This window comes from Stomoxys calcitrans, chromosome 4 (genome assembly GCF_963082655.1).
Source record: "Stomoxys calcitrans chromosome 4, idStoCalc2.1, whole genome shotgun sequence".
Lineage (NCBI taxonomy): Eukaryota > Metazoa > Arthropoda > Insecta > Diptera > Muscidae > Stomoxys > Stomoxys calcitrans.
The window spans coordinates 31,396,498-31,411,984 of record NC_081555.1 but is presented as its reverse complement, the minus strand read 5'-3'; the positions used below and the strand labels follow the sequence as shown (position 1 = coordinate 31,411,984).

The 15,487-nt window shown below is 40.6% G+C and overlaps 1 protein-coding gene across 1 annotated transcript in view; it reads left to right on the top strand.

Moving 5' to 3' along the window:
- Nucleotides 1-2,116: 2,116 nt before the first annotated feature.
- The window catches only part of LOC106083919 (uncharacterized), a 33,527-nt gene continuing 20,156 nt past the window's right edge, over nt 2,117-15,487 (top strand). The window contains exons 1-2 of the mRNA XM_013247241.2: nt 2,117-2,956; nt 12,283-15,453. Of these exons, the coding sequence (XP_013102695.2) occupies nt 12,330-15,453 (3,124 nt within the window). The 5' untranslated portion in view covers nt 2,117-2,956; nt 12,283-12,329. The remainder of the gene's footprint in view (nt 2,957-12,282; nt 15,454-15,487) is intronic.

Here is a 15,487-nt window from a genome sequence, read left to right as displayed (position 1 = left end):
ACGAAATTTTCGTTACCGGTAACGTTATTAAAAATTTCGTTTGCTGTTACGCAAAGAAGAAAGGGTGACATAATAGGCATTGGTAAATTCTTTCTTGCAACCGCTAATGAAAATCAATGTTTTAATAGCTTCATGCAACATGAATTAAAGTTACTTGCGAATAAAAACGAATAATACAGCACATATGTTCTTTATTACCTGTCAAGCATCATGTAACGTACGTGTGTCTGTCAACAATGGTCATCTCAACTTAAGCAGAGATTAAGGGTAGGTATCCTAATCTGCTTTCGGAATAGTCGCTGAAATGTTTAATTGTATCACGAGCGAAATTTTACATTAACCATTTGTTTTTATTTTCATGCTAAAATACGTTTAAAGAGAACTTATCGCCAAAATACCAGATTGGGTCGAAACATCGATGTGGGCAGCAAGAAGTATATAACGCAGTGCTCTTTAAATATGGATTTAATGGACTCAGCTGTCCGCATGACCTCACCTTATAAATGCATCCTGGAATGTCAATTAGGAAAAGTTAAGGAGTTTGACAGTCTAGTGGGAATTTGCTCCACCATTCCTGCAGGGATGTATATTTGATTTAGTTGTTGTTGGGCTAATGACTTTATCTGCATAAATCTGCAAAAAAAAAGAATAGGCACTGACATTTGACATTTTCAATCTGCACATTTGACATCCTCACTGTTCATGGGGGGCGTTTCCACTTTTTGTTTTGGCAAGTGACCTAACCTTGAATGAGCCATGATATCGCTGTACCATTTTTGACAAAAACTGTATAGGTTCTATCACACTACATGTTCTTGTATTATGACATGCCATGATATATAACATGTATTATGACATATGTGTATCAAAATTGCCAATTTAAGTCCAGTACTATATTCGGTTTTCGCGTTAAAACTCCATATAAAAAAAAAAACGGAAAAATTTGCCGAAATTTGTTTGTTTCGTCATAACTTGTTTTTTCGTCTAGGGAAAATTAACATTTCGGGACGCCCAATGAGAGCACAACCACAGTCGCTGTGCTACAAGTCATTTTCTAACGCAACATGTACGCGATCGCCAAACTTCTAATTGTGTTTGTTAGTAATATTGATGTTGCTCCAATGTATTTAATCTCGGTAAAAAAAATAAAATAAAAAAGTGTTTGTGGATGCATAAATAAGAATGTATTTTTAAATATAAATAAATATACTCGAAAGAAAAATACATATTTTTATCATAACAAGCAACTCAATAAATTTGTACAAAGTAATAACAATTGTGAAAGATCGTGTTGTGTTTTACCACAATATTATTTTTATACAAGTGGAAAAAGCTGGCAAAGGCTTTTGGAAAGATGTGCTTATTTAACTTATACCAATGAAAATGATATAAATGATATAAAACTTAACTTATACCAATGAAAATGCTAAAAATACATTCGTTACTTTTTAATAGTTTTGTTTTTAATTTCAAAGGGGTGGTTTTAGTTGAAATTACAACACATATATGAATTTCAGTACGGCCCACACACTCATATTTGTGTTTACACATGCACGTAAGCAGCTGATAATTTGATTGGTGGCGTATTAATTTTTTTTTTTTATATGGCAACATTTTGACCAAAGGATCCAAAAAAAAACAAATGTGATAATCTTGTCACACCACCCAAAGAACGATATTTCCCGCAAAACAGAACCTAGTACCAACCTTTACATATGATTAATCATATTTGCTATCACACTAGTATGTTATTTTTGTATGACGTAACCTAAAAATGTGAGCTTCTCAGATGTTTGCGTGAGACCATCTTTTTTAAACCGCTTTGTAGTGCTATATGGAAATTGATTTTCATGTATTATTTTCATTCGTATCACACTGACAATAGCAAAGTTTGACATGTCCTTAATCAACACGTACACACAGTGAGAACGATAATGATGTGTCATGTGAAATGCCCATTTCTTTTCGACTTTTTCATCCAAAAAGTCGAACAATCGATTAGTCGAAAATCGATTAGATTTTCACTCGGGTCAGTCGACAAAGTGACGAAGATTCGATTGAGTACATAAATTCTCGAAAAGAAAATAATTTTTATTATTATGGTTGATGAAACCAGTAACTGAAGTTTCCATATCTTTATAGTTTTGGGAAAGAATTGTCTGTATGAGAATGATGTGATTAAAATGTTGGGCATTAGCCCCACAAAAAAAACTTAAATAAAACTACCTAAAGTGTCTCGTTTGCGTGGTCCTCGCGTCTCGCCGTCAGCTCTATAAAGTTGAAAAAATCACTCGCCCTCAATCAACAAAATAGATGAATACGCGTATCCCTGTTTTTGAGAAAAAAAATTGTTTGAGTCGAATTTGAAACTTTTACGGATGTCCCTATTGGATCTCGAAGTGGATACTTCTGAAAGTAATCGAAATAGCTTACTCGCTCACACATTTGTGTCTCCCTTCTGAAAATGGGATGCGCCTAGCGTCCATTGTCACGCCAAAAAGTAATGTACACTTGAAAAGGAATTGGCGAAGACTTGAAAGTTGGGACTATGTCGTGCAATAATGCAAAAAGTATGTGTTTTTAATATAGTATGTGTAACGAATTATCCAAGATCTACAGGGGATCCAAGTGCAATAAGAATCCAGTGAAAAGATAATGCGGCTCAAAACCAAATCATGCTGCTGGTCATGGTAGCTATAGATAGGTGTTACAGTTTTTTTTGGTGGTTCCAAATCATTGTTTATATCCAATTTGATTTTTGGAAGTAATAAAGAGATCGACTACCAACAACAACAAATAGTTAGTTTGTTGCAATAGTGAGCACAAATCGTGGTTTATATATTAGCAGTTCTAAAACACACCACCACCGCCGCCATCATTACCACCACCTTACTCCTAACAATTGCCGAGTCGCGTATCCTCTGTTGTGCGTGCCTGCCGCCTGCTGCTTTCCTGTGTAAGTTACTTTTGGTGGTGCCTAACAAAAACCCAAAAGCCGTAGCGTGAGCGAGCGGCGGTTGTTGTTATTTATTTTTCTTGGCGTGTTTTTCTTGTGGTTGTTGTTAGATTTGTTTTTGTCTATGTTATTTGGTTATGTTTTCTTGAGTATCTTGCCATCGAATTGGTTGGTTTTTTTATTCACATCGCTGTTACATTATACAATCCCACATTTTCTTTGCGCTTGTGTTTGCCAGCATTCGAGTTGGATCATGGTGTATTACACGCTGCTGCCTGTGTGTGTGTGTCTTCGCACGATGCATACATTTTTGTTATTATTTAGGATATTTTTTATGCAGGGTATACTCCGAAAATGGTTTGGAAAATAATTTAAAAATCAATTTTTTTTACAAAGAGATTTCTAATGCATTATAAAATAATTTTTCTTAGGAATGTAAGATCCATTTTTTAATATGGGTACTAGCAAGGCGTATTTATCAGGTGGCCGCATCAACCCAGCTATGGTTTTTATGGTTTTTAAACCTAGGGTATATAATGGCACGCGTCTAGCAACCTCATTTATCATCAGTTGCACTCAGGGAACTAAGGTCTATTGTGCCACCCCCAAAAGATTCAAAAAGCGCAGAAGAAAACTGATAAAATGTACGTCAGTGCAATGGCAGACATTAAAATGGAGAAGATTAGGAGCCAACATGGATGACAAAACCACCAGGCGGTCTGGAGAAGCTCCCTCCAATGTGCAATTTTTAGTTATTGTAGTCCAAAATGGCAAAAGGACCATTGCATGAAGATAATTTAGACAGGAAAATAGGGTTTTGTGTAGCCATAATTCTGCACCTACTCTCGCAATTTCAGGACAGTCGCACAATAGGTGCTCAACCGTGTATGACTCCTCCTCATCCCCACAAATCAAGTCCGCCATGTGACCAGCGCAAGGTCAAAGTCCTGATAATGCAATGGCTTTTCAGGACATTCTAGGAGAGGTCCCCTGAACATACCTAGTATTTTGGCAGCATACTGTATGCACTCTGAACGGCCATACACCATGATGACAACGTCATAGGTCAAGCTAACGAAAGCAACGTGCTAGGAATGTGACCTGCTTAAAACCAGGGGCACTCAACTTACCACTAGATTATTCTGGAAGCAGCTCACCCAATTTGCTGAGTTCCTAGAGTTGGATAATTGATAGAACTCAGCAAGCAAATTAAGCATAAACAGTGGACGACAAACAAATTGATACTAGCTATTAGAGCCTTTATAGCCTCACGGTCACTGTTGGGGAATTCTCCCCAAAATGAGATTTTTTTCGAATATGAGGACTACATTTTCGACTTGGGGACTTGGGTATTTGATGGGGATTTGGAGAAAAAATTGAGGATTTTTTTGGGAGACATTTTTTGTTGAAAATTTTGTTTTTTACATCTACTATTTTTATAGTTATTTTTTATATTTTGATAACATTAGTTGCTACCATTTACACCAATTTGTACTTGCTGTGTTTTATTTCAGCACTATATAATGCAAATCACAATAACCGGTTATTATCATCTGCAATCGCAAGATATCGATAATTTTCCAGGACAAATTTGCACTGAAATTCAGAACATATGACTTGCACTTGATAAGATAAAAATAAAAAAACCGCAACTGTACTAATAAATATATGTAATGTCCCTGTTTTTTATACAATGCAGTGCAAACCAAGTGTTATAGAAGGTTACACTGCAGTGTGTATCAAGCGGAGATCCTTGCCAGTAAGGAAGTGGTGGAATGACTAATAAATAATGTCATAACGACGATGATATCAGATAGCGAGGCAGGCATTAAATCCCTGGAGAACGTTTTCTGAACACAAAAACCGCGCTCTAACAGTTCAAAATTCACCTGTTTTGGGTGTCTTACACATTCCAAGGAAACTGGAATCTGTTTGTGTAAGCTAAGTTTTCAAGACAAGGTCCGAAGGACAACGAAAGTAATATGGTCACAAAGAGGGGGCTGTGGGCATTCCAAAACTATGTGGCCTAATCTAGATTTGAAGAGGTCTACCACTTTGCTGTCACTGGCTAGAACAGACGTCTCAATCATTGTGTCCGTCATGACAGGCCACTGGCTGATAGGAAAACTTGCTGACAGACTGAAGGTTGCCAGCAACGACTTTTGCAGACGCTGTGAAGACAACGAAGAAGAAGAGACTTTAGAACAGCAGTGTGTGTCCCCCACTAGCAGTCAGAAGGAGTTCCACCTTGGGTTCTCGTTTCTTTGAGAACCGGTCTGATTTAGCGGATGTGAACATTCGTAAGTTGTTGGGCTTTTTAAAGCGATCTGTATCTGGATCAACGATAGGAACTAGAAGGCATCCTCCTTCTTCTGTTCCTGTGGTATCACAATGGACGAAAACGTCTAAGTGAGTCCGATGGTAGACTGCCACTTAAACCTAATCTAAGTGCTATCGACTATATATATACAGTCCATGTCGGCAATGGTTATCTTTGCAGTATACCTAACTTGCGTTAAATGTATATCGCTGAAAAACAGACCCTATATGGCTGTCCATTTTTAAAAACTTCCCAAATTGTATATCCGTGCCTTCACGGTACATACATCCTTAGTTGTTTTGTTGCATTTATTCATTTCGTTTGCAACATATCGAAATATCCATTTCCCTCCCCACAAAGTATGTATAATTCGGATCGTCGTAAAATTCTAAGTCGATTTAACGATGTCCGTTTGTCTGTCCGTCCGTCTGTTGTAATCACTTAAAAAATTGAGATATTGAGCTGAAATTTGGCACATGTGCGTCTTTTTGATGCACTCTGGTTAAATTCATGAACGGGCCAAATTTAACCATATTTGGGTATAGCTGCTATATAGACCGATCTGCCGGTAAAGGGTCCAATGCCCATAAATGCTTTATTTTTTATACGATTTCGAAATTTGAAATTTGCAACAGTGCGTAGCTTAAGGCCAGTGACAGTGACTTATTTTAAAGCTCCGGTCATCCGATCTAAACATGTTTCAGATCGGCCTATTTGTAGATATAGCTGCCATATAGAACCGTATGTCGATAAAAGGTCTAAGGCCCATAAAAGCTTTATTTAATATCCGATTTCGTTGAAATTTGAAATAGCAAGTTATTTTAAGCCTGACGACAACCGACCTAAATGTGGTTCAGATCGGACTAGATATAGCTGCCGCAAGACCGATCTCCCAACAAAGGGTCTAAAGCCCATAACTAACCGATTTCGCTGAAATTTGAAACAGTGAGTCGTTTTAAGCCACCCGACATACGCCCAAATATGTTTCCAATCAAACTATATTTAGATATAAAGGGTGATTTTTTTGAGGTTAGGATTTTCATGCATTAGTATTTGACAGATCACGTGGGATTTCAGACATGGTGTCAAAGAGAAAGATGCTCAGTATGCTTTGACATTTCATCATGAATAGACTTACTAACGAGCAACGCTTGCAAATCATTGAATTTTATTACCAAAATCAGTGTTCGGTTCGAAATGTGTTCATTTACCGTAACGTTGCGTCCAACAGCAAGCGTTGCTCGTTAGTAAGTCTATTCATGATGAAATGTCAAAGCATACTGAGCATCTTTCTCTTTGACACCATGTCTGAAATCCCACGTGATCTGTCAAATACTAATGCATGAAAATCCTAACCTCAAAAAAATCACCCTTTAGCTGCAATATTGGCCGATCTGCCGTTTAAGGATCTGAAATCAATAAAAGCTGCTATTATTACCCAATTTCTCTGAAATTCGAATCAGTGAGTTGCTCTAAGCCACCAGCCACCTAAGCCAAATATGGTTAATATCGGACTATATTTCGATATAGTTGTCATATAGACCAATATGCCGATTAAGGTTCTGAAGCTCATATAAGCTTTATTTATATCCCGAATTCATTGAAATTTGAAATAGTGAGTTGTTTTAAACTTCCCAACATTCGACCCAAATATGAGTCAGATCAGACTATATAGACACAGCTGTCATATGACCGATTTTCCGATTCAGGGTCATAATCCCATAAAAAGCAGATTTGTTGTCTGAAAATGTTACTTGTATACGAGTTCTCGGACCTGATCTGACCCCTGAATAAATATGATCGAGACCAGCCCCTATTAAGATATAACTATGGATATAATAGTGGAGTTTTGATAAAATAGGATGATTACTAAATCCTTGTTTAATTTGATCCATATTAATAGAACGATTTCTCGATCTTGGTCCTTGGTAAAGCGCATTTATTATCCGATTTCGTTGAAATTTGGCGCATTGACTTATGTAAGGCTTTTCGACATCCGGGTGTTATATGTTTCACAAAAAGACCAATATTTTGACCTATTAAATTTAACAGTGACTTATATTTATTATACCACTCAATGTTCGTGCCGAAATTGACTGCATAAGTTATCCAATTTTCACCGGTTTGCATATATACCCGAGGTGGTGGGTATCCAAAGTTCGGCCCGGCCGATCTTAATGCCTTTTTACTTGTAAAAACCCTGTTAAAATTGCTTGGGAATATTCACTTGGCAGCTGGTTGTACGTACCGAATTGACCTGATGGAGTCATTCATCGCCAAGGGCTGCCAGCCGCCTCAGTGTACGTGTTCGTCCTTTTTTCGTCATGGGTGAGGCACATCCCGGAATGCCTTCTCCGCAAGCTTCTGGTCTGTGCCGGATTCAAAAGCAACCTCGGACCCTCGTTCTGTTCGGTTTGCCAAAACCGTCTTCATCATCGATCGATGTTGGTGAGGTGAAACCGGTGCATGGAGTGGGTGCTTTCAGATCTTGTTTTTGCCTTACGTCATTACGGGAGTATCGTCGCACTGACAGCAAGCGTCGTTATCGTCTTCGACGTCCACTTCATGGGACTATGTGACCCCTCCGACTTCTCCCGTGCAGCAATATGGGCAACAGCAACACCCCAACAACAACCAGTGCCAAGAATTGTATATTTCTTGCAGTAAAATTAAATGGTTTCTGAGGCAAGATCGATGAAATGGTAGATTTTATGAGTCAGAAGATTCAGGTTGCCGCGATTCAGGACACAAAACTAAATAACACCTCCAGCGTGCACAATTTTTTCATTTTATTTTATTCAGATAGAGAGATAGAGCTATACAACGTGTACATACCGCCGGTTGGTAGTTGTGACCAAGTTAATGGCCAAGTTTACCGGCCCGATCCCATGGCAGCCGGTTGTACGCACCGGATTGACCCGATGGAATCCTCATCGGCAAGGGCTGCCGCCTCAGTGTACGTCTTTTTTCGTCATGGGAGAGGCACATCCCGGAGTGCCGTCTCCGTACGCTTCTGGTCCGTGCCTAGATTGAAAAGAACCCCGGAGCCTGGTTCTGTTCGGTTTTCCAGAACCGGCTTCATCATCGGTCGGTGTCGGTGAGGTGTAACCGGTGCTTAGAGTGGGTACATTTCCGTTCTTGCTCTGGCCTAACTTCGCTACGGGAGTATAGTCATACTGGCTATGTCGCTAGGTGCTTGTGACCCACTGCTTGTGACCCAGCAGTGGGTCACAAGCGTCGCCGTCGTCGCCGTCGTCGCCTTCGGCGTCCTCGTCGTCGGACTATGTGACCCCCGACCTCTCCCGTACGGCAATTTATGCAACTACAGCACCCTAGCCCTACTATTGCCAGGCCAGTGCCGGGAAGTGTATCGTTCTTGCAGTTAAACTGCAACGGACTGCGTGGCAAGATTGATGAAATCGTAAATTTTATGAGTCGGAAGAGCATATCGGTCGCAGCGATCCAGGAGACAAAGCTGACCAACACCTCCAGCTTGCACAGTTGTCACGGTTACAATGTGCTACGTAAGGATCGCTCAAGTAATGGAGGTGGGGGATTGGCCTTCGTTATACACCATTCCGTGCAGTATAGATCTATCTCGCCTGCGCTTGACGCCGGTTGGTAGCTGTGTCCCGATTAATGGCCAGGCTTACAACCCCGACATAAGTGGGTTGCTATCTGGCCATAGTCGTCTGGTTCTGGGGGATTTTAATGCACATCACACGTCATGGCATTCTCCCCTAGGTAACGACCAGCGTGGCATAGCTTTGGCAGAGCAGATAGATAGCTCCACGTTTTGCACGGTGAATGAGGATGCCCCACTAGGATTACGAGGAGGTGCAGCAGCTCGCCAGACATCTCAATTGCATCCCCTGATCTCCTGAGTGACGTATCCTGGCAAGCCGTCATCTCTTTGGGGTCAGACCACCTCCCCATAATTCTCACCATCGACCGACCACCCGACTTCATAACCTTTGAGCGCCGGATGTTCATCAATTATAAGAAGGTCGATTGGACTGGCTTCAGGGAGTATCGCCGCTACAAGAGAGAACCTCTAGATCTAGCGGCATATCAAACGGGTCTAGACAACATTTATGCAGACACGGTAGCAGTATGTTCATAAGCTCAATTGTAAGGGGCCTCCTTTTTATAGCCGAGTCCGAACGGCGTGCCACAGTGCGACACCCCTTTGGAGAGAAATTTTACATGGCATAGTACCTCATAAATGTGTCCAGCATTACGAGGGAAAAACCACCGCTGAGCCTATGCGTTACGGTGGACATGGTCGGTAAATATGCCTTATTTAGGGGTGTTTGAGGGTTGGGGTGGTCCCCCAAACACTAAGCTTGGAAAGTGTATCAGTAACGTGCTCTATTCTCATATAGATATATATCATTTATTTGAACCCGATATTGCCATTGGCCCCAAAACTGAATATCAAATTTGTTTTCTAATCTCATTTGAACTCCTTATTGCAAAATTCAGCAAATATGTTCGGTTTGGGGTATTGGCCCTAAAAACTATAAATGTTTAGTTCCACTCTCTTTAAGACCCAAATCGTCTTGCTGAGCAAATACGTCCTATTTGGGGGTTGTTATGGTGATGGGACGCCCCTAGACAGTTGGTCCCTAATGTTGATATCAGATACATGGTCTACTCCCAAATACCTTAAAATTTGAGTCCCATATTTCCATAGTCGGCAAACATGACCGGGTTGGGAGGTGTTTTGGGGGATGGGCGGCCACTCAGTGAGATGGCCTTGAAAATATATATCGGATTCGTGTTCTACTCTAAAAACCCTCTTATTTGAGTCTCATATTGCAATAGTCAGCAAATACTTCCTATTTCGGTGGTGTTGTTGGGGTGGGGTGGCCCCATAGAGACTTTTCCCGAATATTGATATCAGATTCCTGCATTACTCCCAAAGACCTTTCATTTGAGCCCCATATTGCTATGGTCGTAAATTTGTCCCCGTCCCCTTTGGGGGATGTTTTTGGGGAGAGCCGGCCCCCAAACGCTTGGTTCCATATTTGGATATCAGATTCGTATTCTAAACTCAAATACCTTTTATTTAAGCCCCATATTGCCAGGGTCAGTAAATAAGTCCTGTTTGGGGGGTGTTTTGGGGATGGGGTGGACCCCCAAAAACTTTGTCCCAAATTTCGATATCAGATTTGTATTTTACTCGCAAATACCTTTCATTTGAGTCCCATATTGCCAGGGCTGTTTTGGGGGTTGGGGTGGTCCCCAAATACTTAGTCCGACAACTCGATATCAGATACGTATTCTAATCTTAAATACCTTTCATTTGAGTCCCACATTGACGTGATTGGTCTATATATATATATATATATATATATATATATATATATTGTAGGTTTTGGGGTGGGCCGCCCCTCCTAGGTACCTGATCCGAAATTTGGATACCAAATTTTTGTTTGTAGGTTACTATAAGAGAGCACACAAAATTTCGCTTAAATCGCACCACCCATCTCTGAGATCTGGCGTTTCTGAAAATTAGAGTAAAGGGGAGGGTCCGCTCCCCCTTCAGGTATTAAAATATGTAGTGCCCTATTTTCACCACGGGATCATTATGCACCTTCATTGAAAATTTCAAGAAAATCGGTTCAGCCGTTTCTGAGCCTATTAGGAACACACAAACCTGCAAACAAACACAAATTGGTTTTTATACCCTTCACCATAGGATGGGGGGGGTATACTAATTTCGTCATTCTGTTTGTAACTACTCGAAATATTCGTCTGAGACCCCATAAAGTATATATATTCTTGATCGTCGTGACATTTTACGTCGATCTAGCCGTGTCCGTCCGTCTGTCTGTCCGTCCGTCCGTCTGTCTGTCGAAAGCACGCTAACTTCCGAAGGAGAAAAGCTAGCCGCTTGAAATTTTGCACAAATACTTCTTATTAGTGTAGGTCGGGTGGTATTGTAAATGGGCCATATCGGTCCATGTTTTGATATAGCTGCCATATAAACCGATCTTGGGTCTTGACTTCTTGAGCCTCTAGAGTGTGCAATTCTTATCCGATTGGATTGAAATTTTGCACGACATGTTTTGTTATGATATCCAACAACTGTGCCAAGTATGGTTCCAATCGGTCCATAACCTGATATAGCTGTCATATAAACCGATCTTGGGTCTTTTGACCTCTTGAGCCTCTAGAGGGCGCAATTCTTATCCGATTTGAACGAATTTTGGCACGTAGTATTTTGTTACGATATCCAACAACTGTGCCAAGTATAGTTCAAATCGATTCATAACCTGATATAGCTGTAATATAAACAGATATGGGGACTTGACTTCTTGAGCTTCTAGAGGGCGCATGACGTATTTTATTCTTACTTTCAACTACTGTGTCAAATAAGGTTCAAATCGGTTCATAACCTGATATAGCTGTCATATAAACCGATCTGGGATCTTGACTTCTTGAGCCTGTAGAGGTCGCAATTATTATCCGATTTGCCTGAAATTGTACGACGGATTCTCTCATGACCATCAACATACGTGTTTATTATGGTCTGAATCGGTCTATAGCCCGATACTGCTCCCATATAAATCGATCTCTCTATTTTACTTCTTGAGCCCCCAAAGGGCGCAATTCTTATTCGAATTGGCTGACATTTTACACAGGTCTCCAACATATAATTTAATTGTGGTCCAAACCGGACCATATCTTGATATCGCTCTAATAGCAGAGCAAATCTTTTCTTATATCCTGTTTTGCCTAAGAAGAGATGCCGTGAAAGGAACTCGACAAATGCGATCCATGGTGGAGGGTATATAAGATTCGGCCCGGCTGAACTTAGCACGCTTTTACTTGTTATATATAACAAGAAGATTTCCTGGTTAAATAAATAAATAATTATTTCATTGCCGTTCTGTATTATTAGAATTCAACGCCGTCTTTATAGTCTATTTCGCACTCTATTTCCTATTAACTTATTTTCACCAAATAAAGTAATAAACAGTTTTTTTTTTAATTGCAGATATCTCTGTAGCTGGGTAACCCATCGGTTAAACATCGAATAAAAAAATGTCTCGTTTTGGTCTCAGAAGTGCTGCGGATGGGATAAAACAATTGGAGGAAAAACCAAGTCGAAGGAAAACATATAATCCAGTGTCTATATCAATGAAACGAAATCCTCTACCAAAGGATACAAAATTTGTAACGAATATTAAGGATGAAAATATAATCGACGATATCAAAATCGAAATAGATGATGTCGAAAAGATGTCGGATGCCACAGATGGACAACCAAGAAATAGAAATGTCACTGATGGCGACGACGATGATGAGGACGATGATGGTGCATTGGTTGAGGGCGATGTAGATGGTAATTACGCACAGCCATTTGCATCGTCATTCAAGGATAGTTTAATATGCAGCGTACCTTTGGAGCGTATACACGATGTAATACTGAAACTTAATTTGACAAAATCGAAGGTAGAAAACAATAGCGGCACTAACAAACAATCGGGCGATAGGGATGCTGAGGATGTTGATGAGTCTTTGGATAATGACGAGGATGAAGAAGACGATACCAACAACATATCTAAACAGTCTACTTCTACAATAAAGAACCTCTGCTTGTATTGCGATAAGAAGTTCGCATCGCACAAAATGCAATTGAAACATGTGGAAAAGTTTCATTGTTTACAACAAGATCGTCGCTGTAGCGGGCGCAACTCGCAGATGCAACAAGCGCAGACACCAAGAAAGCGCAAGCCAGCCCTGGGAACTCAGAACTTTGCCGGATGTTCTTTTTGTCCAAAAAGCAAAGGTCAGTCGAATTCGGTAATACTACCAGCTTCCGATTTGAGCGCTTTATTTTTGCATTTGGCTGATTGTCATGCCGACAAATATTTTGGATGTAAAATGTGCGTAATGCGCTTTCAAAATATCTCTAAACTGTCCAAGCACATGGAAGTTGTTCACAAGAGTTTAGCATTTGCCTTCGATGAAAGCAGCAGCAAGTCAAAGGACAATGACACCGATTCCCCCGTTTCAAATGACAAACCGTTGGTGGGCGAAAGAAGCAAGCTATCGTTGCGGCGTCAACATCGATCTCAGAAATCTTTAGTTGCTGGCGCGAGTAGTAGTGGTAGCACTTCCACTACAAACACGGGGCCAAGTACCACATCCATTACACCAAATACCTCGGTTATTGGTGCTGAGGAACCAATACTTTCCCGTTTAGGTCTTACTCAAAATCGTTTGCCCAATAATCGCAAAGGTGTACGCTTAAGAAGGGAGAAATTAATTCCAGAATTACTGCTGAAGTCCGAACAGAATCATCAACCAACCACAAATTTTTCACACACACTCAATACCTCATCAGCATTGGCCTCTTCTACATGTTCTCCGAAAATGCGTGGCAAAGCTATTAAAACAGCTAGCGGCTTTTCTGGAGAATCTTCGTCGGATGTGATTTTTCGTGTACCCACTCGCAATGATATTCTTTCTTGTGTGTTCGATGACAATTTCTATAAAGAGGTAGTGTCGAATGTGCGCAACAATTTGCTCTTTCATTTGGATGGAAAAATAATGGGGAATTCACTGCATAGTCTCGATTCATCGGTAATGCGTCACGCCATACAGCCTCAAATACGAAGTACGCTAGTCAGAAGTCCAATTGTTATTACGTCCGACAGTGAGATACATGCAGCAACAAGTCTGGCTGCCATAACCGCATTTCCCACCCTATTAACAGCCGAACAGTTTGGCGGAGATGGTAACTCATCGAAAATACGAAGGCCTCACACAAAAAATTCGTGGAAGTGGAAATGGGATAGCGTTAAAAAATTTAAATTGGTAAACGAAGGTGGTAAAATTGTCAAAAAAATGAAACACCCAATGTTGGGTTTGCGTGATCTTTCAAAATTAGACATGTGGACACAATTGACAATGCGGCAGAAACACGAATTGCAGACACATCAATCAAATCAGTCCACCGATGATGATAGCTGGGTAACCGTGGATATACCCAACGATCCTTCGCGCGAAGAAAAACAGCGGCTCAACGATCAATTGAATATGATATTGGATATGCGCCTTCTGCCACACATCATATTGGAGCAAAATGAACAAGCTATTATAAAACTAGAAAATGACGAATTCGGTATTGGTCCAACTGAGCCAGTGACTGAAGACTCGGGCGACAATTTCATGGCTCAGACTTTTGCGGATGAAACTTTTCTCTCAATGCTAAATTTATTGCCAAATGCAGACTCTAAAAAGAGCCGCATGAATATTGTTCTCAGCGGTGAGTGGGCACGGCCCAGATGCTATCTGTGCATGTGCTGTGGGGCAAAATTCGAAAAACTGAAATCCTTAGAGGAGCATAAAATGTTTCGACACTCGCAAATACTTTCGACACACTATGAGGTGGTGGGTCGTGAATTGCTTAATGGAAATCTACTCCGCCATTTGTTCCTACCCAAGAAAGCACTCAGTCGTTATGCCAATGATATGGGAAGTAGCAATCTAATTTATACCGGTGCTGCCCGCAGGCTGTTTTGGCATAAAAATGAAACGCTTACCAGAGAAATTACAAATAACGAGGAGTCATCTGACAGTTTGCAATCCATGCTGAACAGTTGCACCACAAACTCACTCAGTATTAAGAACAGCAGTAGCACCGAGGACTGCGAAGTCGATACTAAAATAGCGACTGCAACGGCTTTGGGTCTAATGCCGACCAATACTGTCGTCTCTCCCACACACAGTATTCAATCTTGCAGTTCGTCATCATCTACTAGTGTTCCCAAGTCCATTATGAAAGTTCAAAATACGACTCAGCCATTGTCAAGTTTATCAATGGCCCACGCGAGCGGAAACAGTATTTACGGCGGAAATGGTTGCTCCAAATGCGGCCGCAAATGCAATGGAATCCTCGATTTGTACCGCCACATGCTCGATTGCTCTGGCGATTATGTTTGGTCATTGGCAAAGAAGCGCAAATATCGCTACTATTGTGGTTCCAAGAAGCGTAGACCATGCAACAAGCACAGTATTTTGGAATTGAGGAAAAATAAATCTGCACTTAAGCCTACAGTGAAAACGACCACGGTGTCCAACGACTGCACCGAAGAAGGGACAAGCACATCTGTCAATTTTACTAAAACCAAAACATCCCCAAGACCCAGGCCCAGTGATGGTAAGTGTGATATACTTTTGTTTGCCTATTGATA